The sequence below is a fragment of the Pseudorca crassidens genome, chromosome 2 (genome assembly GCF_039906515.1).
Source record: "Pseudorca crassidens isolate mPseCra1 chromosome 2, mPseCra1.hap1, whole genome shotgun sequence".
Classification (NCBI taxonomy): Eukaryota; Metazoa; Chordata; class Mammalia; order Artiodactyla; family Delphinidae; genus Pseudorca; species Pseudorca crassidens.
The window spans coordinates 150518172-150544324 of record NC_090297.1 but is presented as its reverse complement, the minus strand read 5'-3'; the positions used below and the strand labels follow the sequence as shown (position 1 = coordinate 150544324).

The 26153-nt window shown below is 57.1% G+C and overlaps 1 protein-coding gene across 5 annotated transcripts; it reads left to right on the top strand.

Moving 5' to 3' along the window:
* Positions 1 to 25872, top strand: CDK18 (cyclin dependent kinase 18). 5 transcript variants are annotated; one of them, XM_067729242.1, is made up of 16 exons: positions 1 to 279; positions 16759 to 16909; positions 17098 to 17237; positions 17801 to 17926; positions 18759 to 18815; positions 19651 to 19765; positions 19963 to 20057; positions 20283 to 20345; positions 20820 to 20943; positions 21066 to 21186; positions 22167 to 22264; positions 22499 to 22604; positions 22734 to 22776; positions 23414 to 23504; positions 23831 to 23908; positions 24589 to 25872. In XM_067729242.1, exons 2-16 carry the CDS (start codon positions 16786 to 16788, stop codon positions 24621 to 24623), a joined length of 1416 nt encoding a protein of 471 aa, XP_067585343.1. In that variant the 5' UTR covers positions 1 to 279; positions 16759 to 16785; the 3' UTR covers positions 24624 to 25872. The 5 variants fall into 5 exon arrangements, 4 of the variants coding, with proteins under 4 accessions (XP_067585343.1, XP_067585340.1, XP_067585341.1 ...); XM_067729239.1 differs by having other exon boundaries at positions 145 to 279; positions 23854 to 23908; XM_067729240.1 differs by lacking the exon at positions 1 to 279 and adding an exon at positions 10305 to 10480 and having other exon boundaries at positions 23854 to 23908.
* The last annotated feature ends 281 nt before the right edge of the window (positions 25873 to 26153 follow it).

Here is a 26153-nt window from a genome sequence, read left to right as displayed (position 1 = left end):
GCGGGGGCCGGGCTCTTCCCTTCCTCTTCCTCCTCCCCCTCCCTCCTCTTCCCCACCTTCCTCCACCCCTTCCCTTCCCCTCCCCTTCTCCCTCCTCCTCCTCCTCTTCTAGCTCAGGTTGCAGCTTCTCTGGGGAGCCGCTCACCTTTCCGGAGCTGGGGAAGCCGCCCCGAGCCCGGGCAGGGACCCCAGCAGGGCGCAGGGCACGACGCCCAGACCCGCCGCACCCCGGCCGTCGCGGGCTGGAGCTGGCGCGCCGCGGACCCCAGGACACGCGCGGTGAGTCCCGCGGGCGGCGCGCTGTGTCCGGCCGGTTGGGCGGGCGGCGTGCCGGGGGAGGAAGGGGAGGTCGGAGGAGGGGGCACCGCGGCGCCGGGTGAACGAAGCAAAGGTAAGCGGAGCGGCTCTTAAAGGCGCCGTTCTGCTTTTGCCCTGGGGAGAGAGGTTGGAGGGAAATACCGGAGCGACATGGAGAGGTCCGAGATCACGAGGCGAGTGGACAAGAGTGTTGGGGGGTGGGCGATGCCCTGCAAAGGCCAGTCCCAGGTTCCAGGTGCTTAGGAGGGAGGACTGTTTTGCCTTCTCAGATCCTCCGCCCACCCCACCCCCACCCCCCCACTCCCGGGAGTCTCCGCCGGTACTCACTTTGGCCCCCGGGCTCCTAGGAAGCAAAGTTTTCCACCCCATCGGGAACCAGGCGCTTTCTCAGTTCCCTTCCTTGTGGGAAGGGCAAGCGTCAGGAGTCTCCGGTAACGGGAGAATCCGCCAGTGTGGGACCACATCCCGCCTTGAAGGCCTTTCTGGGCTCCGGTGAACTTTCCAGAGGCAGGCTGTGGCTGGGTGGGAGGCCAGGGCCCTGGGGTGAAGGTGGAAGGACAGGACACGTGAAGCCCTGCAGGTTCCAGCGCTGAGGGGTGTGTGGGGGGCTGAGTGGGGGCCTCTGGGGTTTACTGTGCCTCTTCTCTCCCTGCCCACCCGGGAGCCCAAAGGGGCAGTACCACCTCCCCACCCAGCAGCAGCGGGCAAAGGGTTAACGCAGCGGTGGGAAAGGGTGGGTGGCCTGTTGGGAGATGTGGCTTGAGGATTCTTCTGTCTCAGGGGAGATGATCAGGAATCAGAAATCTGAGGTCCGCCTTGCTGGAGGCCTCTGTTCTCTCCCTGTTAGGGGCAGGGGGTTTCTGGAGCTGTCTGCAGGCCTTGTGGTGGGAGTCCGGTTGTTGAGACAGTAACTGATCTTCTGTGCTTGGGGTGAACACCCTGCTAGGCACCAGTGACCTCTTTCTCATTCTCTCTGAGCCCCTTCCCGACAGCAAGGGTGGGAGAGTTGGGGCTGTGAGGAGTGGGGGTCAGCTTCCCAGAACCTCAGCCCCACCCCCAGCCCAGCCCTCAGCAGTTCCCCAACTGTGTCCTGGGCCCTGTGACTCACTGACACCACCAGCCTGCCCCTCCTGTGTCAGCGCCCGCTGAGATTCGGCATGTTCGTGTGATGTTTTCCGCTGGGCATGGGCACACAGCACATTCCCGGACACTGGACTGAGGGAGTAGAATCCTCGAGGACGAGGATGCCTGGAATGTCTGGCTGACAGAAATGTCCTCAGAGATCCCCTACCTTTCCTCTGCCTTGGCCAGGGCGCTGGGACCACCTTGCTTAGGGTTGGGGGAAGGCGAAGATGGTCCCAGGCAACACTGGCTCCTGGGTTTGGGTCTGCATCTTGAACGTGTTCTGGAGAGAGGGTCACCTTGCTACAGCAGAGCTACTGTCTCGGGTTACCCTGCCCCAGTCAACCTCCTGTGCAGCTGATGAGCCTGTGAGGCTGACCTCCCCCCAGCCCTGCAACCCCATTGCCCACTGGGACTCTCCCCGCTGGCTGCCCACGCCCCACCAGGAGCCTTCATTCTTCCCAAACTTACTGGGGTTTCCAGAGCCAGAGTAGACTTCAGTAAGTTGCATCCGATTTCTGAATGCCTCAGTGGCTACCATTTTTTGATTTTAGTTTTGACTGGGCATTTATTATTGATTGGGTGCCAAGTAGTGTGCCACACAGCTTTATGAAGTAGGTATTATTATCTTCATTTTATGGTGAGGAAACAAAGACTCTGAGATACCAACCTTCCCGAAATCCACAAAGGTGGGATCCAGCCCACTTCATCTGACCTCAAGCCCCCTGGCTCTTAGTTCCTGCCCCATCAGGGGAGATGCCAGCCTACTCTGGAGTTGTCTGATTCTATAGCAGTCCTTGGAGAAGCAAGGATGGGGCTGGCGCTGTGAGTAAGGAGGCTCCCCCTTATCCTGTGCCAAGCAGAACCCAGCTTCTCCATGGATCGCAGGAGAGAGGGTACCTGGTCTGAGGAACAAGTGGGTTTTTGGTCTAAGATCTCATGGGACTGATGGAGCTGCCTGCCTTGGAAGCCTTCCCATCGGGCCTTGAGGAGATGAAGCTGCCTTTATGGCTGCATTTGTTTTCTCGACAGACCCAGACTGTCCTCTGCCAAGCTGGCCTTCCTGTGCCCACGCAGACAAGCCCCACACTGTAGGGCAGAGCCTCGCCTGCCTTCTCCCAGCTCCTACTCCAGCTGTGCCTCTACTTTCTGGGCTCACCCTGTTCTGGACTTTTGTCCAGCATCTCCATCCATCCCCCCGTGGATTTCTTCTTTCCTTCCCTGAGTTTGAGGCCTGAAGGAGAGGGCCAGCCCGGCTCCTGCAAGTATCAATACCAGCTGTGTGACTTCTCTCTCCCCAGCAAACTCTTGAGCTTCTCCCAGCCTCAGTTTCCTCATCTGTGAAATGGGGATCATAATAAGGAGATGTGTTGCATGAATTAAATGAAGTAATGCATTGGCACACGGCAAATGCTAAATAACCGGTCGCTGTATTTGTTACTTGGAAGGGAATTCCTAGTTATCACACTGTGCCTGGCTTTCAGGAGAGACGGAGGCAGGCTTTCTTAATCCCATCAGGCCGGGCCCTTAGAGAGTATCTTTCCTGTTCCTCCAGGTTGGGGAGGAGGGCTCTGTGTAAGAGAATGGCGGGTGGGGTGGGATACCAATTGGATGAGAACCTGCCAGGAGAGGACCAGGAGTCTGTGCTATGGGACTGTACCTTACCCTCTATCCCAGTTTCTAGGATGAGTGAGGTAGGCACTGGGACCTGGAAACCCAACAGCTCCCTTCTCTGAGGGCCTCTGGCAGGGCCTCCTTTCCCTGGGGTAAGAAGACCCTCCCCCAGTACTTAATTAATTGCAGTCCCTGTTCTGCTCTGTTGTCCAGAAGGGAGTGGCTGGCCTGGATCCAGACTCACCTGATTAGCTTCACCCTGTTGGGTGTGAGTCACATTTCTCTTCCCCCGTCCACCCTGGACCCTTCGCCCTCCTGGCATTAGCTGTTGAGTAGGCATTTTCCCATCTCCAGGGGGTGGGAGCAAACCGAGGTCTTGTCCTGGTCCCCACAGCGCATTTGTGTGCACACACGGAACCCAGCTCTGAGGCTGGACTCCTGGCAGCTCAGGCAGAGGGTCTGGGACCCAGGATCATGACAGAGCCAGTGGCTGGGCCTGGCAGGAGCTGGCCAGTGGCGCAGCAGCAGATCAGGAAGAGGGAAAGCTGTAGGCGCATCTCAGCCAGACCTCCTGTCTGAAGGAGAGCGCATCTGTTCCTGAAATCTCCACGGTTCTGTCTGCAGAGGAGGAGCAATGAGGAGGCGGGTGTGAGAATTGCCTTTGAACTGAAAAGGGTCTTGAGGCTTCCTGACAGCATGAATTACCCTGGTGAGACAGGACACCCTGGTCTTGGAGACATTGGCCCAAACTTTTGAAGGGACAGTGGTGAGACCCTCTTTCTTGGAACTCTGGATAATGGTTTTACCCTGTGCTCCCACCCCACCCTTCAAACATTAAATAAAGTCTTCCCTGGAAATAGAGGGGTCAGTATAGACAGCATGACCCGACAATGGCCAGCTGGTGCGTTCATCAAGGGTTTTTTTTTTTTTTTTTTTTTTGCGGTACGCAGGCCTCTCACCGCTGTGGCCTCTCCCATTGCGGAGCACAGGCTCCGGACGCGCAGGCTCAGCGGCCATGGCTCACGGGCCCAGCCGCTCCGCGGCATGTGGGATCTTCCCGGACTGGGGCACGAAACCGTGTCCCCTGCATCGGCAGGCGGACTCTCAACCACTGCGCCACCAGGGAAGCCCCTCATTCATCATTTTTGTGTGTGAAGTGTGTGTCTCCTGCTCACCGTGGGTGGGGGCAGTGTATGGACTCCAGGGTCAGTGCAGATCCTGCCGCTGTCGCTCAGTAAGTGGTTGCCTTAGGTGGAGGAACTTGCTCACCCAAGTTTCAGTTTCCTCATTTAGAAAATGGAGAGAGTAATAGTATTACCTCATATGGTTGTGAGATTCCAATGAGATAATGTCCACAATATTCCTTGAATTTTGCCCTGCCTGGTGTCATTATCCAGGGTGGTGGCAGATGGATTTAGTGGCCACATTTGGCAGTTCTCAGGACCCTGGCCTCTCCTTGATCCCTGTAGAAACCAGGGCTCAGGCCCTCAGTTGGGCAGGAAACTCTGTTCTTAAAGCATTTCTACCCTCCCTTACCCTGAGCGCCCTCTCCATTTTATCATTATTGTGGGAAACTCTGGCAAAGTTCCAGAATGATTTTTGTCCTCACACCTTGCTCCCCTAAAGGAGCCTCCCCTTTCCTGCCTTTGGGGATCCCCTCAGGAACTGGGACTCCTTCTCTCCTCTGGCCCTAGCCACCCAGCAAAGGAGATTCTTGCTGGGTGACCAGGCCCAGGAGGGGACGTGGCTGTCCTTCCCCACATCCTGGCAGGATCCAGTGCCTGGAAGCAGGTAGGTGGTAGGTCCTGCACTGGAGGGCATCACACTCATGACATCAGCAGTGCTGGGTCTCTAGACCCCCTCTGCTAGCAGGGCATAGGCTGAGGCCAGGAAAGGGGGCCCTGAGCCCCTCCCTGTTCGTGGCACGGAGCCCAGCTGGCAGCACCCCTTGCCACGGCTGGGCTGGGTGCCACATTCTGGGCTGACGCCAGACCTGCCTGGCTCCTTCCCTGTGCAAGGCAGCCCTCCAGTGGGCTGCTGATTTCCCTGATAATGGTGCCCGGTGCGGAGAATGCCGTCTCCGGCCAGGTCCTTGCCATCCTTTCCAACCCTGGGGGAGCAGAAAAGGCATGGAACTCAAAGTCACGAGCCCTCAGTTCTAGTCTCGGCTCTGCCCCATCAACCCAGTGGCCTTGGGCAGCTCGCTCCCCTTTCTGAGTCTTCCGTTCTTCACCCGAAAAACAAGGACACAGACTAGGGCATTTCTAGAGCTCCATCCAGGATGGCTGGTTTGTGGTTCCAGCTTTTGCCAATCCTGCTGGCAAGGTGAGCTGTGCTCGGAGACCCCAGGAGGGACTCTGCCTCTGATCCCCCAAACTCTGCAGCACAGGGCCTTCCCCCAGCTGAGGCCAGGGCAGCTGGTCCTTGCCACAGCTTCAGTGGATGAGAAAGGCCTGGAAGACCTCCTCCTTGTCAGATAAGAGGAAAATAAGTACTTCCCAAAGGAGTGGGCGCCGGATTCAAACGCCATCCAGGCACTGATGCCCAAGGGCAAGGCTTGGCGAACCATGGCTCTTGGCCAAATCCAGCCTATATTACTCGACCCGTGAGCTAAGAATGATTTTTATAGTTTTAAGTAGTGGGGAAAAATTCAAAAGTTGAAAGTAATATTTTGTGACACTTGAAAATTACATAAAATGTGAAGTTTCGTGTCCACAGTGAAGGTTTACTGGAACACAGCCACACATTCATGTACATCTTGTCTGTGGGTCCCTTATGGGGATAGAGCTGTGTAATGGCAGAGACCATATGGCCACAAAGCCTAAAATACTGACAGTCTGGCCTTTTACAGAAAAGTTTGCCGACCCTGCTCAAGAAAACCATAGTTCTCCCAAGGTTTGCACTAAATAGTTCTGGAATCTACCTAAAAATACTTTTTTTCATTTAAAAAGAAGCGTTACTTCTTTTTTTTTTTTTTTTTTGTGGTATGCGGGCCTCTCACTGCTGTGGCCTCTCCCATTGTGGAGCACAGGCTCCAGACGTGCAGGCTCAGCGGCCATGGCTCACGGGCCCAGCCGTTCCGTGGCATGTGGGATCTTCCCGGACCGGGGCACAAACCCATGTCCCCTGCATCAGCAGGCGGACTCCCAACCACTGCGCCACCAGGGAAGCCCCGTTACTTCTTCTTTTAACATTAGCAGTGAATGTTCATTATGGAAATATTAGAAGATGCAAATAAGCGAAAAGAAGGTATTAAAATCACCCATAATTCTGCACCCTATTACATAACCACTGTTAGCATTTAACTTAGATCCTTCTGGAATATATATATGTGTGTGGGGGGGGGTATATATACACACACACACATATTTATATCCTTCTGGATTATATACAGTGTATTTACATATATTTATATAGTGCACATGTATGACACATGTATATCTAGCACACATACAGCTTTTACAAGTTGTACACAAATGCCCTTTTCATTTAAATACACATCTCAGGGCTTCCCTGGTGGCGCAGTGGTTGAGAGTCCACCTGCCGATGCAGGGGACACGGGTTCGTGCCCCGGTCCGGGAAGATCCCACATGCCGCGGAGCGGCTGGGCCCGTGAGCCATGGCTGCTGAGCCTGCGCGTCCGGCGCCTGTGCTCCGCAACGGGAGAGGCCACAACAGTGAGAGGCCCGCGTACCACACACACACACAAAAAAAACAATAAATACACATCTCAAACTATTTGCTGTCTTGGGGACTGTCCTAGGCCCAGTGGGGTAATTCTAGGATCTCAGACCCTAGGGGAAGATCTAGACCGAAATGCCCAGCAGGCAGTTGGGCCTGTGTGTGTGAGGCTCAGGGGCTTGGTGGGGCCAGAGCTGTGGATCTGGGAGTCATCAGCACATGGGTGGTGGTTTCCACCGCAGGAGAGCATGAGGTCACCAGGATGAGTGTAGATGGGGAGAAACAAAGGGCCAAAGAGGGAACTCTCAGGAACACTGACATTCAGGGACAGGTAGAGGAAGTAAGTCCACCAGACAAGGGAGGGAGAAAGAAGCAGGAGAACCAGAAGGCTGGGGGAGGGGAAGACAAGCCAAGAGCCTGGGACAGTGCCTGGTTGAGTGGATACTTGTGAAGTGAGAGAGGGTCTAGGAGAAACCAGGGCCACCCCCGAGCTCTGGGCGGTGGGTGCCGCTGATGGGACGTTTAAAGAACAGGTGAGCAACTGCAGGATGTTCAGAGGCATCCCAGAGGGGGCCTTGGAGACAGAGAGGAGCAGGGAGGTGGTCCAGGCCGAGGTGGCCGCCTGGGCCCAGCCTGGTGAGAGGGCGGCCATGCTGAGTGTGAGGAAGCCCGCTTGCCCTAAAGGATGGAGAATGTTGGCCAGGGTCCTCCAGAATGTGGGCCTGGCGTTGTTGGGCCAAACTGGTGGCGGTGGAGGCCTGGGAGTGCAGTATAAATAGAAATGTGGTCTGGAGGTGCTGGGAAACCCTTCCCTCCTGCCCTCCCTGTCATGTGACTGAGCAGTCCCCCGGGATGCCAGAGCTTGAAGGCCCCTGCTGTTCTGTTGCTAAAGTTGGGCATGGCGAGAAAACCAAGAGATGTTAACAAAGATCCCATGACAGGTTCTTCAGTCTGGACAAGGGAAGGCTGAAGGAGAGGTGACCTGAACGCTCTTTACTTCTCCCCCTACTGATTGTATAGAGGATGGCGGGCATCAGCATCTGTCCTTAAGCAAACAGAGAGGAAACGGTTGTGAGCTGCTTCCATTGGGATTTAGGAAGAAAGACCTAAGAAGAAGTTCCAGACTCTGGAATTTTAAAAACACTGGGTAGTAGGTGAGGGACCTTCCTTGAGGGTCTTTCATGGATGCTGCTAAGAGGAGTGGAAAAGGGTCTTCTCTGTCTGGGAGGTGAGGCAGGCCTGGTCTGGAAGCAGACATGGGAGACAGAGATCTTGCCTGCGCTGGCTCCTTGCTCCAGCCTCTGGTCTGGGATGTCATGCACGGCCAGGACCAGAGCTGACAGAAGGGCACCTTGTCCCGTCATATCACTTAGAAATCCAGAGCCTCCACAAAGATTACAGGCCAGCCTTAGCTGGGTCTCCAGAAAAGGCTAAAAAGAAAATACCAGAAGATGATATATGTGGCTTCATTCCTTGAGCCTCAGGAAGCCAAAAAGAACAGAGTATCAGCAGGGCTGATGTGGGGCCCACACCAATGGGGCAGGGGGGTCAGGAGGGGTCATCTATAGGGGTCGAGGCCAAGGTCTGAGCCTGGGTAGTGCACCTGACCTGTGAGGCCCTGGAAATCTGCCCCTAGGGGATGGGAGCCCATGAGGAGGGCCCCAAGGTCTGCCAAGCCCCTCTCCACAAGCCCTGGAGGCCCCAGCCCGGTGCGTGTTCAGTTGGTACCTCTCTTTAGGATCGTTTCCATCCCCTGTCCATCCCTCACTGTGCTGTGGCACCTGCCAACCCTGAGGCCTCCACAGACCTCACTGGGGGAGTTGCTGCTGGCCAGGAAGCTGCCCCCTCTGCCCCAGCCCACGCTCCCCCCACTACCATGGGGAAGAGTTGGCTGGAGAAGGAGGGCTAGGCTACAGATGAGGCTTGGAGTCCCGTGGGCAACTGACAGTCTCCTGGCAGCCCTCTTACCTCCAAACAGCTCCCAGAGCCAGGAATTTTCAGCTTTTATAGATTTGCTCACTGATCATTTGAGGGTTTGCTTGGTGCCAGGCCCCATGTCAGGCACATGGGAGTGTAATGATGAGTCAGACCCAATTTTTGCCCTTAACAAGCCCGCAGGCAAACTAGGGAAACAGACAAGCAAGCATTTACAGTACAGGGAGCCAAGGGTGCTACTTGGGGACGTCCAGAATGCCGTGGGAGCACAGATGAGGGGCCCCCACCTGGCTGGGCCAGCAGGGTTTCAGGCTAGAGAGGACATGAGGGGCATCGTAGAAGGCGTCCAGGAAGAGGTCATGCCTGACTGGAGCCTTGAAGATGGGAACACTTTGCTGGCTTTCCCCTTGTCCCTGGCCCACAGGTCCCTGGGTTCCAGTTCCCACTGAGAGCCAGGAGAACCGAGGAGGAAAGATGTCCCAGAGAGTCCAGGGCTGGTTGGCGGACCCCCGGGCTTGCTCTAGTGTGCCCAGAAAGAGGGCAGGACCAGGCCATCCCGGTGGGCTCAAGTCCCACCTGCTGAGAGTGGGGCTGGCCTGACAAGGAGAAGATAAACATAGAAACAGGTCCCTGGCCTGCCTGAGAGTGGAAGGGTCTGCAGACAGACAGACAGAGTGTTCTGGAGGTTCAAGGTGCCAGAAGGTCTTTGTCTTCAATGGCCCTAATGTTTAAATGTGTATAGAGGAAAGAGGCTTGAACGAGTCATTATGGTGCACTGGCTGCGGTCTAATTCAGCCATGTGTTCATTCATTCCACAAACACTGGCTGAGCACCTGGTAGGTTCCTTCCACCGTGAGGCGCTGGGGAAGCAGAGCTGCCTGAGACCATGCTCTTGCCATGAAGACATCACCATCTAGTTACGAATGTGCACAGGCCGCTCTGGAAGCATCTCATCTTACCTCGAGGGAGGAGGGGTGGCCGCGTGCGGCTTCCCAGGGGAAGCAACACTTGAGTTGCGCTTGGCAGTGGTTTTTACCTAGGGAAAAACGAGGAAGGGCATCCCAGGCCGAGTGAAGTTTCATGTGGGCCGTGAGTGTGGTTTACCCTGAGAACGCCAAGTACATTTCATAAAGCTGGACCCCCCAGGGAGGGGTGAGAGCTGAGACAAGGAGGAGACAGGGGTCAAAACACAGGAGGCCTAGTCTTCTGGCCACTGGAGTTTGGACTTTTTCCTGAGGGTGGTGTTAATATTGAAGGATTTAAAATAGGGAAGTGACATCATCAGAAAGCAACTGAGAAAGTTAGGTCTCGCAGCCAGTGGCAATTGGATAGGAGGTTAGGCATTATCCCCATTTAGCAGAAAAGGAAACTGAGGCATGGGTGTCTTCCCAGGTCATAGTGCTAGTAGGTGGGAGAGCTGGGACTTCTGCCAGGACTCCACACTGCAGAGGATTTTGGAGAGCAGGGCTGGGCAGCACGTGGCCCTCACTGCGGGACTTTTGCATCAGGTAGGACGCCGTGGAGGCTAGTAGTGCATTTGTCCAGGGCAGGGGCCACCCTGAGCCCCAGACGCTTCGCCTCCTGACCGGCTTCTCGCAGGTTAGTCCTGCCTGCTCCTGGAAGGCCTTCCCCGCCTGCTTCCTGCATTCCAACAGGGGCTGTGAGAATCTTCTCTGAGCTCTGTCCCTGTGTCCAGAGCATCTGTTCGCTGGCAGAGTGACCACAGGCCTGTCTGTCCCCTTGATTCTGACCACTCAGAAGGCCCCAGGCTGACAGCCTCTCTCATCCAGGCAAGAGCTCGCGGAATGAGGTGAGTGATGAGGGCTCCAGGGCTTCTGCTTCTGCTTCTGCCACTGCCTCTCAGCTCCAGCCAGTCATGTGGTGACTGGCTTCTCCTGAGGTTTGTCGCAAACTAGGGAAACTAAAGCCTCAAGCTGTGCAAAGCAGGGTCAGCTAGAAGATGAAGGAAGAGATGGTATCTGCCGGCTCCCTGCAGGCACACTTCTCCTGCAAGGAGGGAGTGGCTCTGAAGTCTCAGCTCATGACGTCTGCAGACTTGGTCAGCCGTGGCCTCTAGTTGTTTTGAAACCTGCCCAAAGGCCCAGAGTGGCTGAGTGGCTGAGGTGGGGGCAGGAAATGGGCAGCAGAGAATGTCATAAGGATCCTAGCTGGTGGTCAGCCTTTGGGACCAAGGGTCAGACCCTCTGGGCTTCAGAAAGTGGGCAGTTGGAAGTTACATCCTTCCTCCCCTGTCCCTGAACTCACAGAGACTGAGCGCTAAAAGAAAAGAAAACACAGCCAAAAGAGGGACTTGGAAAAGTATCTGACATGTGCCTGGAATGCAGTAGGTGCTCTATGCGCTGGTGACACAGCCAGCCAGGCCTGCTGTGTGTGGCCAGCATTAGGCACTGGAATCAAAGCGCCCCCGGTGAGGGAGGCCCATCAGATGGGCTCCCTGCGGTCCTAGGGGCTCTGGGAAGCTTCTGAAGACCCAGGACCTGAACTGCATGCTGTGCTGGGGAGTGGGGAGAGCAGAGCCCGAGAGGAACGGGGGGGCAGGTCTTGAAGGACCTTGGGTTGCAGGCTTGTGAATGGGACTTTATTTAGGAGGAAGGCAAAGGGGCTTCTCATAAGGGTTCCCTGAGGAATCTCAGAGCCTGGCTCCCTGGAGGTTAGGAAGTGAAGCTGCCCTCCTCCCTCTGCACCAGTCTGCAGCCAAACTTCTGTGAGAGGGAGGCTGTGACCCAGCTTCCCTGGATGCTCTGTCAATCTCCTTTTCTGCCTCCGTGGTCTCCCGGTCTGGGTCGCCCAGGTGTCCCAGCCTAGAGGCAGGTGTCAGTTCTGGGGCCTGGCAGAGGTCGTCCAGGGGGTGGAGAGCGGCAGGCCACCTCTGCACTACCTGGATGATGGGCCCGTGGGCCGGCCTGGCCTGCCCCGTGGATAAGAGCAGTCAGCTAGGAGGCCCAGGTCCCCTGCCCGGCGTGGCCTTGCCGAGTTGCGTCAATAATTGGGGGGACCCCTCCTACCTGGCCTTTCCGTCTCCATCTGGTGGCTCAGGCCTGCTGATTGCCAACCATGTTCCCTGTTCCCTGGTCCTCTTGCATCCCAAGGCTTCAAAGTGCCTTATGGGCTCTAAGAACGTCTGTGAGGGATGTGTTTGGTGAGCTTTATATGGGCCTCTTTTCTGGTACATTTTTACATCTGTGCAGGAAGTCGAGAGAAAAAGAAAAGGAGAAAAGAGAGCTAACATTTTCTGGGTGTCTTCCTTGTGTCAGCTCGCTCAGCATCCCCACTCAGACATCCACTGGACATGAAACACATGCCTAAAACCCAGACCTCCAGTCCTAGCATCCCTCATCCCCACTATGGCCACCCATCCTTCCAGTTGCTCAGGCCAAACCCTTCAGAGTCCTGCTTGACTCCTTTCTCACACACCATATACAATCTGTCCGCAAATCCCTCTGGCTCCACTTTCAAAATATACCCAGAATCCAGCCACTTCTCCCCACCTCCACTGCTCTACGCTTCCCCCAGCCATCACCTCCTGACCGAGCTCCCTGCTGCAGCCAGAGGGAGCCAATTAAAACCTAAATGGGATCAAATCACTCATCCCCGCAAACCCTCCCAAATCCCGAGGGACCCCAACATGATCAGCTCTCTTCTCCAGCCACACTGCTGTTCCCAGACCGTACCAAACTCACTTCTGCCTCAGGACGTTTGCACCTACCGTTCCCTTGCTGACATGCTTCCCCCAGATTCTGTATGACTAGCTCCCTCCCCGGTGCCTACTCAGAATTTTTCCCAGAAGATGTCACCTTCTCAGGGAAGACTTCCTGAACACCCTATTTAAAACTGCAACATCCCACCTGTCACACCCCATCCCTCTTTCCTGTTTTATTTTTCTCTGTTGCGCTTGTCACCATCTAACATACCATATATTTTATTTACTTATTTTCTTTGTTGCCTCTCCCCACCCCTTTTAGAGTGTCAGGATTAATGAGGGCAGGATTAATGTCTGTTTTGTTCACAAGTGGATTCTCAGGGTCAACAACAGTGCCTGACACATAGTAGATGTTCAATAAATAATTGTTGAATGAAAAGCTACGAGCGATGGTGTCACTGAATCGCTGTCATCCGCCTGCTAGTGGTGGCACGGGATTGGAAGCTGGGGTTGTCTGACTTTAATTCAGGGTGGCGGTGGAGGAGACCTGGAAGGTAGAAAACCGCGCTTACAGCCTAGGCCGCAGGGAGGGGCAGGGTGGGAGAGTTCCAGTTAGGAGAAGAAAGGAGCAATGTGGTCACTTGAGTCTGTGTACTTGGCGACAGTCAGGAAATTGCTGCATGATTTTGAGCAAGTCAGTTCCCCTCTGGGAGCCGCGTTGTCCTCCACAGGCGAGCCAGGGAGGATTAGAATGGTGGCTCTGTGAGTGCCCGTTCCTGCTAACACTCCAGGAGTCCAGCCCTTTCTTGCGGGGCGCACGGTGGCCTCGGGGCAAGTGTCAGTTTCCTCTCGGTCTGGCTCCTCCTTCCTCCTGAGCTACCTGCTTCTCTGGCACCAGCAGGAATTGCTGGGCTGGCTGGTGTGTGCCCAGGAGGAGGTGATGGGAGGTAGGCCGAGAACTCTATGGACTCACCTGGGCAGGAGGGAAGGCCTGGTTGGGGGTCTGCCTGCCCACCCCTGCAGCTCCTGAGGGGGACTTCTCCTTCAGCATCCCCCCATCCCACCCGGCCAGGCCAGCGTCCTTGGGCGCCCGTCTCCCTCTTCCCCTGGCACCAGTTGCACGGGGACAGCCCCAGATGGCTCCCTGGCCCTGGGGACAAAGGCCACACTGTGCCCAGCCCTGGGCTGGCTTCAGGCCGGGTCACACTGAGCCCTTCTGTCCCCAGATGGGGGTGAGGGGCAGACGGCACGAAGGTAACAGGCCTTTTTCCTGTCGCCCTTCCCCCCTGACCCTCAAATCTGAGGAACTGACTCTCCCAAGAAAGAAGTCACAGAGGCATCTTGTGTCCTGAGGTGGGGAACAACAGACCATTCACTGCCCAGCCTGCCCTGTCACACCCGGACCCTGCCGGGTTCAAGGCCCCGATTGTCCCCGTCCGAGAGCAGCGTCCACTCTCTGCGTGGTCACCACCCTTGCCGCCTGCTCCCCTGCCACCATCAGAAAGCCCATCCCTACATCTGACCGCCATCGCTCCTGCTACAGTGACAGCCACTTCCTCTCGGTCTCTTCTCAGGCCGGGTGCAGAGCAGCTGGTTCCCATCGTCCGCGTTGCTTGGTCCCCCATTCCCGCTCAAGTGAGCCGTCCCCAGTTTCACCGTCCACATGCTTGCTGGTCCCACTGGTGTCTCCTTGCTGCTAACAAGGAGGGCAGGTGCAGTTCAGGCTGCTTCTCCTTTGTCTTGTAGAGATTGGGGGCCTCCCTCCCAGAAGGCTTTTGATGAGCTCCCCTCTCCCTCCCCTACAGGCAAATGCAAGGGCATGAGATATATGGCCGCTACTGGTGGATTCCTGAGCCGCAAACCCTATGTGCCATCCCATAAATCCCAGATGGCTTTGTGGGGAGGCCTGTGTTTAGAAGAGGGCGTGACTGGCCCCTCTTGGCAGAGCCCAGACCTCAGGGAGCCAAGTGCCCAGTCGCCCCGCCCCCTAGAATGAGCATGACTGAGCTTGGGGCATCGGTTTGTGCAGGGCAGACATTGTCTGCCCTTCTGGTGGGTCTTCTGCTCCACTCAGCATTCCTCCACCTTCCTGTGCCTCCGCAGCTTCGAGGATTCCTCATCTCAGCACACGAGTGCAATCTGGAAACCTGGGCAGACCTAGACCTCAGATGCTTCCCAACCGTGGCTCTAGTGTTCAGATCATTGGGCGTGGGTTTTTTTTTTTCATTTGTGTGTTTGGTTTTGGCCACCCCATGCAACTTGTGGGATGGGGGATGATTTTTAAAAGTGCATTTTCCCAGGCACCGTTCTCAGAGCCTCAGTTCCGGAATCTGAGGGCGAAGCCCAGGAATCTGAATGTTTCCCAGTACTCCCTGCTGATGCTCGTGTTCAGCCAACTTGTAAACAGTTCATCTGTACAATGGGGACATCTCCACTCTCCTGTCGTGTGGGAAATATGAGTCAGGCAGGGCGTGTCGAGGTCCTCCTGTCACTGGAGCCTACACGCTGCCACCGTCATGAAGCCCCCCTTATGCCCCCCCCATCCCCGGCTGGCTGCACACAAGAGTGAGGTGGGTGGCAGCCTCTGGGAGCTTCCTGTCCATGAGAATCCTGCAGACGACAGGCCCGGACATCACACAGAGCCAGGAGGAGTGGCTGAGGTTGGCTGGCAGGAATGAGCTTGGAGATGGAGAAGTAAGAAAGTTCCAGGCTGGTGGGCTTTGCAAGGAAGCTGGAAGAAGAAGACCTTTCAGCTACCTTCTCATCAAAGGAGGCCTCACAGCCCCCAGGTTCCTTGAGAAGAGGGACCAGGCTTGACTCACCACTAACCCCAGTGCCTAGTGTAATGCTTGGTACTTCATTTGTTGAGCCGGACGGAGGGAGACTTCACGGCCCACTGACAGAGACAGGCTCGGCTGGCAGTGCAGACCCAACGCCGGTACTCTGAGGGGTGCCGGCCTGAGGAAGGAGTGCCTGGCCATTCCCAGTCTCTGGGCTCAGAGGAGCTGGAGGGCCACAACTTAGCTGCATTTGGGGGTAGCCAGGGAAAGGACCCTTTCCAGGCTGGCTGAGTACAGAAGGATGTGATCCTTAAGCAAAGTAAACATGCTACTGACCCATAATCCCTTAAACCAGGATTCAGGAGGGGCCTGGTCGCCTTGGCAACTGGTTACTGGCCGGTGACAGTGCTGAGAGCATCCTCTGGAAATGGGCTATGCTTGGTGCAGGCTGGCCCCCTCCCATCACAGGGCTAGCCCTGATGGCTTCACGGCAGGCGTGGGTGGGGGCCCTTGTGAGGCCTCTTGATCCCAGCCCCACTGTAGCTGAGGGAGAAGGAGGCAGAGTAGAAATGAGGGGGTGGCCACACTGGAAGCTTATGAAACCATGGAGGGGAGGGGAGGGGAAGGGGGGAAAGGGAAGGGAAAGCGTGACAGCCCCACTCTGAGTTTTCAGGGCAGAACAGAGAAGGGAGGGTCTATGGGAAGAAGCAGTTGCACAAGTCTCATTGGGAGGCCAGTGGGTGTCCCCTCACTCGGGGCAAGAGGAGCCGCAGGGAGGGAACCTCTTCTCGCTGGGGAGGGGGCCCTGGAGTGAGCAGAGCAACCCACCCCTCTCCTGCATCATGTTCTCTGCAGTAGGCACCCTGCCTGCTGGGGTTCTGGCATGGGAGGGGCCAGCAGTGCTCAGCCTCTCCTCCCTGGGGGCCCTGTCTGTTTCCGGTAAATTTCTGTCTTTCCCTTGAGACATACAACGGCTCCTGACCTCCCGTATTTTCAGCAGGAGGGAATGGGGCTGGGCCAGCTCATTTCTACTCTGCCTCCTTCTCCCTCAGCTACAGTGGGGCTGGGATCAAGAGGCCTCAGCTTGTCCCTTTCCTCTCTTTTCCTGTCTCCTGGGGACCCAGGACAAGCCAGAGAGGGACTCCCAGGTGTCAATATTAGGATGAAATGGGGTTGGGACCAGACTGCGTTACAAGGGTGTAGGCTAAGCTATGTTCAGCTTATGGGCATCAGTCAGTAAGGCTTACTGGCTGTTGACATTCAGCCTCTTCCGTGCAAGTTGGTAAAGAGCTGCTGGCCCTAGGGCCACCCGGTTCTGGTGTCTTCCCTGCCACCCCTGGCCTCCTTCCAGAACTCTCTAGACCTCCAGCAGCTGAAAGGTTACCATCTGGCCCTGGGGAGGCCTTCAGGATCCTATTGGCACATCCAGCTGCTGTTATGAGCAGTACTTTGCTGTGCTTCTTAATATTCCCTGTGAATATCTCCCCAGGGACAGGGAATCCTGGGGGGATGAGATTCCCAGGGAGGAAGAGGGTTAGGAAGCTGCGACCCTGGCCCCTGAGTGCGGGGTGACAGAGCTTGATGGGAAGCTGGTGTCGACCGGACCCATTGCCGTGTTCTCACCTGCTCTTCTCACTTCTGTCCTAGGACCCTGCGGCCTGCTGCCTGCTGATCATGAACAAAATGAAGAACTTTAAGCGCCGCTTCTCCCTGTCAGTGCCCCGCACCGAGACCATCGAGGAGTCCTTGGTCGAGTTCACAGAGCAGTTCAACCAGCTCCACAGCCGGCACAATGAGGGTGAGGGGTCTGGGGCCCTTCCCCCACCCCTCCCCACCCGGCATCCCCCCTGCCCCTCCCCACCCTCCCTGACACACCGTGACACACAGCACGGCTGGCCTTGCTCGGGGAAGGGCAGAGTGAAGTCTCCTCCCCACCCCCATGCCGGGGCAGAGGCAGGGAGGGTGGCTGATGTCTCTCCCTCTCAGGCCTGCAGCTCCATCCTCTGGGCAGAGACCCCCAGCCAGAGTCCAGCACCTTCTCCCCCGCAGACAGAGGGGAGGACCCCGGGCAGCTGTCCCCTGGCATGCAGTACCGGCGGCAGAACCAGCGCCGCTTCTCCATGGAGGTGAGGGGCTCCAGGCTCTACGACACATCCACAGATGTATGCCCGGGAAGGTGGTTGCCTTGGAGCCAGACTTCATGGGTTCAAATCCCGACTCTGCCATTGATTAGCTCTGTGACCTTGAGCAGGCTACGCAACCTCTGTGTACCACAGTCTCCTTGTGTTAAAATGGTCATCGAGAAGATTAAATGAGAATATATGCCACGTGCTCTGAACATTCCTGGTACATAGCAAGGGCGAGACAATTTGACTGTTGGTCTTATGACCCACATACATGTGCCCAAGTGTATGAAAAATGTGCTTACAGAATCGCAGTGTCTGCAGGAATCTCATTCTACAGATGGTGACTCTGGTCCAGAGAGGGGACGCCACCTCCTAAGGTCACACAGCAACCCCTGGATGTTCATATATGTCTCAGCACATCTTTGAAGCCTCACAGCCCATGGTTCAGTCCTGCTGGGGTTGTTCACAGGGAAAGCCAGGCCCAGGGCCAGAGGCGAGGGTCCCACAGCCCTGGCTACCCTGGAGCAAACACTGGCGCCCCTGTCTCATCCTGGCCACTGCAGGACATCAGTAAGAGGCTCTCTCTGCCCATGGACATACGACTGCCCCAGGAATTCCTCCAGAAGCTGCAGCTGGAGAGCCCAGACCTGCCCAAACCGCTCACCCGAATGTCCCGCCGTGCCTCCCTGGTGAGTCCCAAGAGGGTCAGAGGTCGCCTGGGTGGAACACCCTCTCCCCTGCAAGACATCAGTCCTGGTTTTGCCTGTCCCGGCTGAGGCCTGCAGCAGTTTCCGGGGAGGTTTCTGGGCCTCTGGCGCCACCTTCTGGCCGAGAGGATTCCCACAGCTGGTCCTCTTGGTCAACCTCCATTCCCTAGTTGAGTCCCACCCGTGCTGGAGCTGAGCTCCAAGCCCCCTCTGGGTTCCAGAGTCTTCACTGGCGTGAGGTCAATAAACCAGCTGGCCCGTGTTTCCAAGTCTTGGCTGCCTATCAGATTTCCCTGGGAGTATCCTACAAAACACAGATTCTGGTCCCCAGTCCAGATACCTACAGAATCAAACTCTGGGTGGTGAGGCCCAGGAGTCCGTATTGTTAAGGGTTGGGTACTACTGAGCTGGAGCAAGTGTGCTGACGAGAGAGGCTGTAGCGAGGTGGGTTCTGAACTGGACCCCCAAGGTACAGTGGAGAAAAAGGCACAGTTCCTGCCCTTGAGGGGCTTCTGAGCAGGATGGAGACAGACAGGTGATAAAGGCTTGTGGCAATCCCAGGACTACAACCCTGGGCTCTGCACCCACCACTGCCACGGGAGAAAGAAACTCACACTTCCAAGGCCTCCCTCCTTTATCACAGGGACAGAGAGAAGTGGAGAGGGAGGATTTGGGGCTGCCCTCACCCTGCTAGCCTCAGACCCCCTGGGGGTCTCATTCCCTTTCCACCTGGAGGCTGGGGGTGAGGAGGTGTACTCTATGTGGGACTGCTGGGACCTTCAAGCTCACAGGACCCTATGTCTCTCCCTCGCAGTCAGATATCGGCTTTGGGAAACTGGAAACATACGTGAAACTGGACAAACTGGGGGAGGTAAGAGGCTGGGTTGGATTTTCTCCAGGCCGCCGGGCGGGATGGCTAGGAGGAGGAACAGGGTCTTCCCCAGCCTTCCCCAGTCTGCGGTCCCACTACCCCTGTCCCACAGATCTTGCCATGCAGTCTGGCCCAGCCTTTGGCAGGTGTTAAGGTGGGCCCAGGTCCTGGAGGAGGGCATGAGGATGGGGTGGCTGATGGGCTCTGGGGCAGAATCCAGTCTTTTTTTTCCTGCTAATATTTCTTGTCTGGGATCAAATCCCAACTCCTCCATTTACCAGCTCTGTGGCCTGGTGTGAGCTATATGACCTCCCTCTGTGCTCTTGGTTTCTTCCTCTGTCAGATGGAGATCCTAATTGTTCTACCTCGTAGGGTGTTGTGAGGCCCGAGTAGGTCACTGTAAGCTTTTGCGCCGTGTAATTATTAGCTATTTCCGTAAACACTGTGCTGGGCTTTGTGTTCCAGGCGGGGGGGTGGGCCGTGGTTTACAGAGAGGAGGAGGATGTGGCCGTTTCCTTCCAGGAACCCAGAGGAGACCTACACGTAAACATCAACAGAACATAAGGAAGAACAAAACTGGTGTTATAATAGAGGGACACCTTGCCTGCTGGGGGCTTATAGGAAAGACAGTTCCTTCTGAGCAGGAAGGAGTTAGGGACAGCTTCACAGAGAAGTGGGCTTTGGAAGAAACAGAATTTCAGTGAAGGGGTCGGGGGGGGTAGGGAAGGGCAGTCCTGCCAAAGTCACGGCCCAAGCAGAGGCACAAAGAGGAGGACGTTGGACAGAGGAGAGCGGGGCCTGAATGTGGCTGGGCTGCTGGGGTTCTTGTTCCCAGGGAACCTATGCCACGGTCTTCAAAGGGCGCAGCAAACTGACAGAGAACCTCGTGGCCCTGAAGGAGATCCGGCTGGAACATGAAGAAGGCGCGCCCTGCACTGCCATCCGAGAGGGTACAGCATCCTAGGGCCCTGTAGTCTTGGGGCTCCTGGGAGGAGGGGTTCCTGGCCTGAGCCCTGGTGGCAGCCTGGGGGCCAAGAGCCATTGCTGGAATGGGGACTCCTGAGGCTGGTCCCAGGAGGAGAGGGTATGAGGGGCATAGAGGGGCATGTGGGGCCTAAGGGACACAGGCAGGCCTGTCTCCCCATAGTGTCTTTACTGAGGAACCTGAAACATGCCAATATTGTGACCCTGCATGACCTCATCCACACGGAGCGCTCCCTCACTCTGGTGTTTGAGTACCTGGTGAGTTGGGGTAGGGGTGTGGGGGGGAGAGGGTGGGGGTGGCCCAGGCCTTGTTCTGGAATCAGGTTCTCAGATGCTCCCATTCAGGAATGGCCCAAGGGCCCAGGCTTAGGGGCAGCTCGGAGCCAGGGACCTGTCCCACTCCTCGGCTTGGGCCCTGCCCAGGGAAGGGCGCCTGGCCAGGCGTCAGGTCAGGGCGAGGGCTGAGCCAGGCCTGTGTTCCAGGACAGTGACCTGAAGCAGTATCTGGACCACTGTGGAAACCTCATGAGCATGCACAACGTCAAGGTGAGAGCCTCCGTGGCATGGACCTCCCCGCTCTCACGCTGAGCGTCAGGTTCCCTCTCTGTCAGACGGGAGCGTGAGTTACCTGCCAGGATGAAGAGAGGCTTCGGGGAAATTCAGAGGGATGAATGAGCTCTTCTGTGTGCGTAGGACCCCACACAGGCAGGCTTCCTGGCCCAGTGTGGCGTCTCTCAGCTCCCCGGCTGGGGTACTCTCTCCTCCCCCACCCTCCTGCCTCCTCTGTACACCTGGTGCCCTGCCCTCTGGATGGCATTCCCTGGGGTGGTTGGGGCCCAGGATGTGGCTTCCACGCGGGCAGGAGAACCAGGTAGCTCTCCAAGTACCTCACCTCCACCCAGTCTTGTCCCCATCCCCGTCCCAGCCACGGGGAAGAGGCGCAGGGTTCCTCCCTTCCCCCCTCCCCTCCATGGGACATGCTCCCACCTTGCACTGCTTCCTTGCTTTTCCCTCCCCCAGATTTTCATGTTCCAGCTGCTCCGGGGCCTTGCCTACTGCCACCGACGCAAGATCCTGCACCGGGACCTGAAACCCCAGAACCTGCTCATCAACGAGAGAGGGGAGCTGAAGCTGGCCGACTTCGGTGAGGGCCAGAGCCCACAGGGCTGGGGCGGGGTAGTGGAGGAATCGGACACAGTCTCCTCAGGATGTGGGCACTGTCGGGGGGGGGGGGGGGGCGCGGTTCAGTGACGGGTCTGTCCCTAGGACTGGCCCGGGCCAAGTCAGTGCCCACGAAGACCTACTCCAATGAGGTGGTGACCCTGTGGTACAGGCCCCCCGACGTGCTGCTGGGGTCCACGGAGTACTCCACCCCCATCGATATGTGGTAAGCAAGCGCTGTGGGACTGGGCGTGGGGTTGAGGGCGTGGGGCAGGGGCTTCCGCACCTGCGACTCGCTTTTGCTGCCCCAAAGGCCTCTGTGAAGGACTGTCTAATCTCTTTTGAATAAAAGCCATGTGGCATCCTGCTGAACTGGATGTTAAAGAATTGAGGGCTTCCCTGGTGGTCCAGTGGTTAAGACTCTGTGCTTCCAATGCAGGGGATGCGGGTTTGATCCCTGGTGGGCAGACTAAGACCCCACATGCTACATTGTGTGGCCAAAAAATAAAGAGAAGCAAGTTTAGGGGGAAAATAAATAAAAGATGCATTTAAACAAAAAATAAAGTTAAGTCAGAGCTACACTGGGGTTTCCCTGGCTCTAAATAGACTCTCCTAGGCTGTGCTTCTGAAATATTCGCCCAGGGGTACATAGGGGGTTACCAGAGGGCACAGGAGGGCGCCCACAGTAAATATGATGAATCTTACCCAAGCATCAGTTCTACTGAAAAATTTAGAAGGGATACTTTTTTCCTTAAAATTAACACACATATGATTCAGTGTAGAAGAAAAAGATTGCCGAACTTTAAAGGTAAAACACAGTTTTCTGATGCATGGCTGCTGTGCCCTACACCAGGGGTTTCCTTGGAGAGTGGATTTGTGGACTTCTCTCTTCCAGAGGGGCACATGATGGGAAGTTGGAGACAACACTGCTTGAAGAGCTGCCTCATGGGTGCTGGCTATGCAGACCCAAATCCTACAGAGTGAAAGGGGAGAGATCAAAGCGTCCTAGAGCCCTGAGAAGCCCCCAGAGGGAGGCTGTAGTGGGTGGCTGTGCTGTGCTAGGAGCCTCTGCAGCTCTGGGCCACCCACCCCGGTGCCATGACCCATTTGAGTCACCGTGGCAGGGCATCGCGGTGGAGCAGCGCTAGGAAGCGGGGGTGCAAGGAGGTCCAGCCTAACGCCGCCCCTGCCCATTGCTCCCTGCAGGGGCGTGGGCTGCATCCATTACGAGATGGCCACAGGGAGGCCCCTCTTCCCCGGCTCCACGGTTAAGGAGGAGCTGCACCTCATCTTCCGACTCCTCGGTCAGTGTCCTGCCGCTCCTCCCTCTCACCACTAGGCGGCGCCGGAACTCTGTCCAGCCCGGGCGCATATCCGGACTGGGAAGAGCAGCTCCCACCGGATCTCTACAGGGCGGCGGGGGGGGGGGGGGGGGGGTGGACTCAGTCATTCTATGACCCCACCTCCTACCTTGCACCCCTCCAAGTCGCCCTCGGTCCTGGCCTCTCACCCCTCGCCACCCCTTCTCATCTCCCCAGGGACCCCCACGGAAGAGACGTGGCCTGGTGTGATGGCCCTGTCCGAGTTCCGAGCGTACAACTTCCCCCAGTACCTGCCCCAGCCGCTCATCAGTCATGCTCCCAGGTAGCCCTTCCTCCCCACTCCTCCTCTCTGCCTGTGGGCCTGGCTGTCCCTCCCGGAGGTGGCTGTGAGCCCCACCCGTCCCACCCCGCCCCCATAGACCAGACTTGTGCCAGCTCCTTCCTCCCGCAGGTTGGACACTGATGGCATCAACCTCCTGACCGGCCTCCTCCTGGTGAGTGCTCCCACGCCGACCAGGGCCAGGCAGTCAGAGAGCTGAAGCCCCAAGATCCCTGCCCAGCCCTCCGTCCCACCTGCGTGCTGGCGTTCCCCACGTACCCTCCACCCACTGGGCCCGAGGGGAGTGCTGGCTTCCACAGACTTAAGAGTGGGTGCACTCCCGACTCAAACCCCAATTCAGACCCTAGCTGTGTAGCTGTGGGCAAGTTACAGAGCTTTTCTGTGCCTCAGTTTCCTCAACTGCAAAGTAGAATGAGTCATTCCCATTTTGTAAGATGGTCTTGAGGATAAATTGAGGTTGTGGAATACACTTAGAAGGGTGCCTGTCTTGAATAAGCACACGATAAAGGGTAGTTGTTAATGTTACTATTAAAGTTGTGATCTTAGATGCTTCAGCATCTGTATTTCCATCCCAAGAGGAGATCATTCTCTGAAAGCCCCCCTTCTGGTTTTCTCCTGGTGGCTGGAGATCTGAGACCCTGAGTTCTGAGACTGCCTTGGCTTGAGTGGGCAGCTGACCCCAGGGGCTTCTCAGGTTAGACTCTGGCCCTTCCCTTCCTCGTCATATAACTTAGCATGGGAATAGCATTGCCCAGAGGGGTCCCTGCAGTCCCCCACCCTCTGCTTTTCAGTACGAATCCAAGAGTCGCGTGTCAGCAGAGGCGGCCCTGAGGCACCCCTACTTCCGGTCTCTGGGGGAGCGTGTGCACCAGCTCGAAGACAGTGAGTGTGTAGGGGAGGTTGGGGGAAGGGGGCAGGGCCACCCCAGAACAAGAGAAAGGGAGCAGCTGGTGTGAGTGGAGGAGCCGGAACGAAGAGGCCAGAGGCCCTGGGTCTAGCTGAGCAGCCTGGCTGCCCCTCCTTGGGTTTTCGTTTGCAACGAGGGGAGGAAACTCTGTGGATCCAAGGTGCTGCCCGAAAGGCCCAGTTAGGTGCTCCTGGGCCAGTCCTAACTAAGGGGGTGCTCGATGGGTGTGGGGGCCTTAGGCTGCAGGAGCAGGGCCAGCTCCACTCAGCTCTCTCCTGGCCTTTTCTCTCTCTCACCCCAGCTGCTTCCATCTTCTCCCTGAAGGAGATCCAGCTCCAGAAGGACCCAGGCTACCGGGGCCTGGCCTTTCAGCAGCCAGGTAGGGGCTCATGCCTCCCCCACCTCCTCCTCTTATTAGAGGAGGCCAGGACAGGCGGCTCCACCCTCTTGAGGAACAGAGATAGGGCCCAGCAGCCCCTCCTGCCGTGGGAATCAGCGTGGCCTCCCTGACATTGGCCTGTCTTCCGGGGGCCCGTGGGGAGCAGGGAAGGGACTGGTTTCCCTATCTCCTTGCCAGGCTTCCTCCTCCTGCGTTTCCCTCCTCAACCCCCACCCTAGACAGAACGCTGTCTCTGACAGTAGCCCTGAGGAAGGTGCACGTTTTTCCTGGTTCATTCTCTCTGCAAATTCTGAGCTCTCTGGCCTCCATCCTGGGAGAACTATACTTCGTTTCTAGACTAGCTGATGGCCTCAGACATGATAAGTGCTTTCTATGCAGTATCTCATTTAATCCTAAAATACCCCTTGAAATTGGTACTATTAGTTAATGCTCCCCATTTCACAGGCAGTGAGACTGAGGCTTTGGGAGGCTAAGGTGCAATTTCACATAGCTAGTAAGTAGCAGGGATGGGATTTTAACCCAGGGCTGACCAGCTCCCAAGCACGTGCTCTTGATGGTTCTATCAGAGTAGCTCTGGAGGACGCCCGTCCCTCCTGATCTCAGGTGGCCTTCGGCCCAGACTTCTCCCTGCAGTCCACATCTTTCCTTCCATTCTCCAGGGCGAGGGAAGAGCCGGCGGCAGAGCATCTTCTGAGCTATGCCCACCCTGCTGTGGCCCAAGGGACGAGAGGTCACACTGAGCACAATTGCGGCAGGATGGGGCCCGTGTGGCCTCGGAGGACTGAGGAGTGAGGGCTAACGGCCGGTCCAGAAGACCTCTCGGCAGCCCTGCTGGCCACGGCTGTTTCCTCTCCCTTCTTCCCACATGCCTCCCCAGTGGCCTTGGCCTGGACACCAACCCCTCCATCACCTTCCCTGGGGCTGGGCATGAGCTGCTTCCCTGGGAGGAGGTGAGGGGACAGGGAGCGATCTCAGACACTTTCCCACCCTAAAGTGCTCAGACACCAGCATGGAACCCACATGGACAGAAGAATCTAGAGGCCGGGCAGAGCGCTATGCCTTGAACATGGGCACCACCATGCCTCCCCACCCGGGGTACCTGCCTGCCTCACCAGTTTGGTTGAGTCCCTTTCAGGCCCCTTGGAGCCCACACGTCTTTCCCCTTTTTCCCCCCCTGAGAGCAGGAAGCAACATGGCACCTTGTCTGGGACTCTGGAATCCTGGGTGCCAACATGTGTGCCAAAGCCCACCCCCACCTGAGGGGCGGGTGTCCCCAGAGCAACAGAGGGAGTTGTAGCCCCACCCCCTCTTCTCATCATACCCCACTTGTTCCCATTCCCCACTCCTCGCCAGAGGCCCCGTATGCTGCTGGACGCCCAGTTGAGTCCAGTGGTGGCCTGGTCCTGCCAGCTGCACTCCTGCCAGCTTAGCCGGGCCTGCCCGCCTCCCCAGTCCGAATGGGATTGCCTTAAATTGGCAGGTGGTAGAGCACGCACTGCCCTTGGAGCTCTGACCCAAGCTGCTACCTCCCCGCCCTTTCCCGAGAGTGGTTCCCGCTTATCATTCCTGAGCGCTGGTAAGCCAGCCCCGGTCCAGGGTCCCGAGGACGGTCCCCAGATATGCAGGGTCACCCTGACGCTGCCGCCAGCTCCCTGGGGCTGGCACAGCCTCCCTCGTCCCCTCCTTCCCGGCCCCCGTGGCTCTGTCCTTGCTCCACCCTATCTGGGCACCAGCCTCCCCATGCCCCTGGCCTCCCCAGAGGGCGGTCACCAGAGAAAGGATCAGCACCGCAGCCTGAGGTACAGGAAGGTGGGACAGGACGGGATAGACTTTGATCCCGAGCCCTGAGCCCCAGGCCCCAAGGGACTGGGAGTGTTAGGGCCGTGGCCCCGCGAGAAGGCCCCGCCCCCACCCCTGTGGAGCACACCTGTCCTATTCCCAAAGTCTCCTCAGCACTTGGCTGAATCTCGGATGGCGAGGCCAAGGGGAGGCCAGGTCCCCTGCGCACCCCCCTCAGCCTGAGGAGCAGCCCTGGAGGGTCTTGGCTTCCCCACAAGTCCCTCCCCTCCTCCCCCACTGTACTGTGAATGTCCTGTGACTCAGCGCAAAGACAGATAATATATTTAATTCATGTTGTACAGAAAGGAGTGAGCAGTCTCATGCTGAAAAGCTGGTTTTGACAGATTGATGCCGAAGATGGAGGACAGAAGGCCCCCTCCGGGCC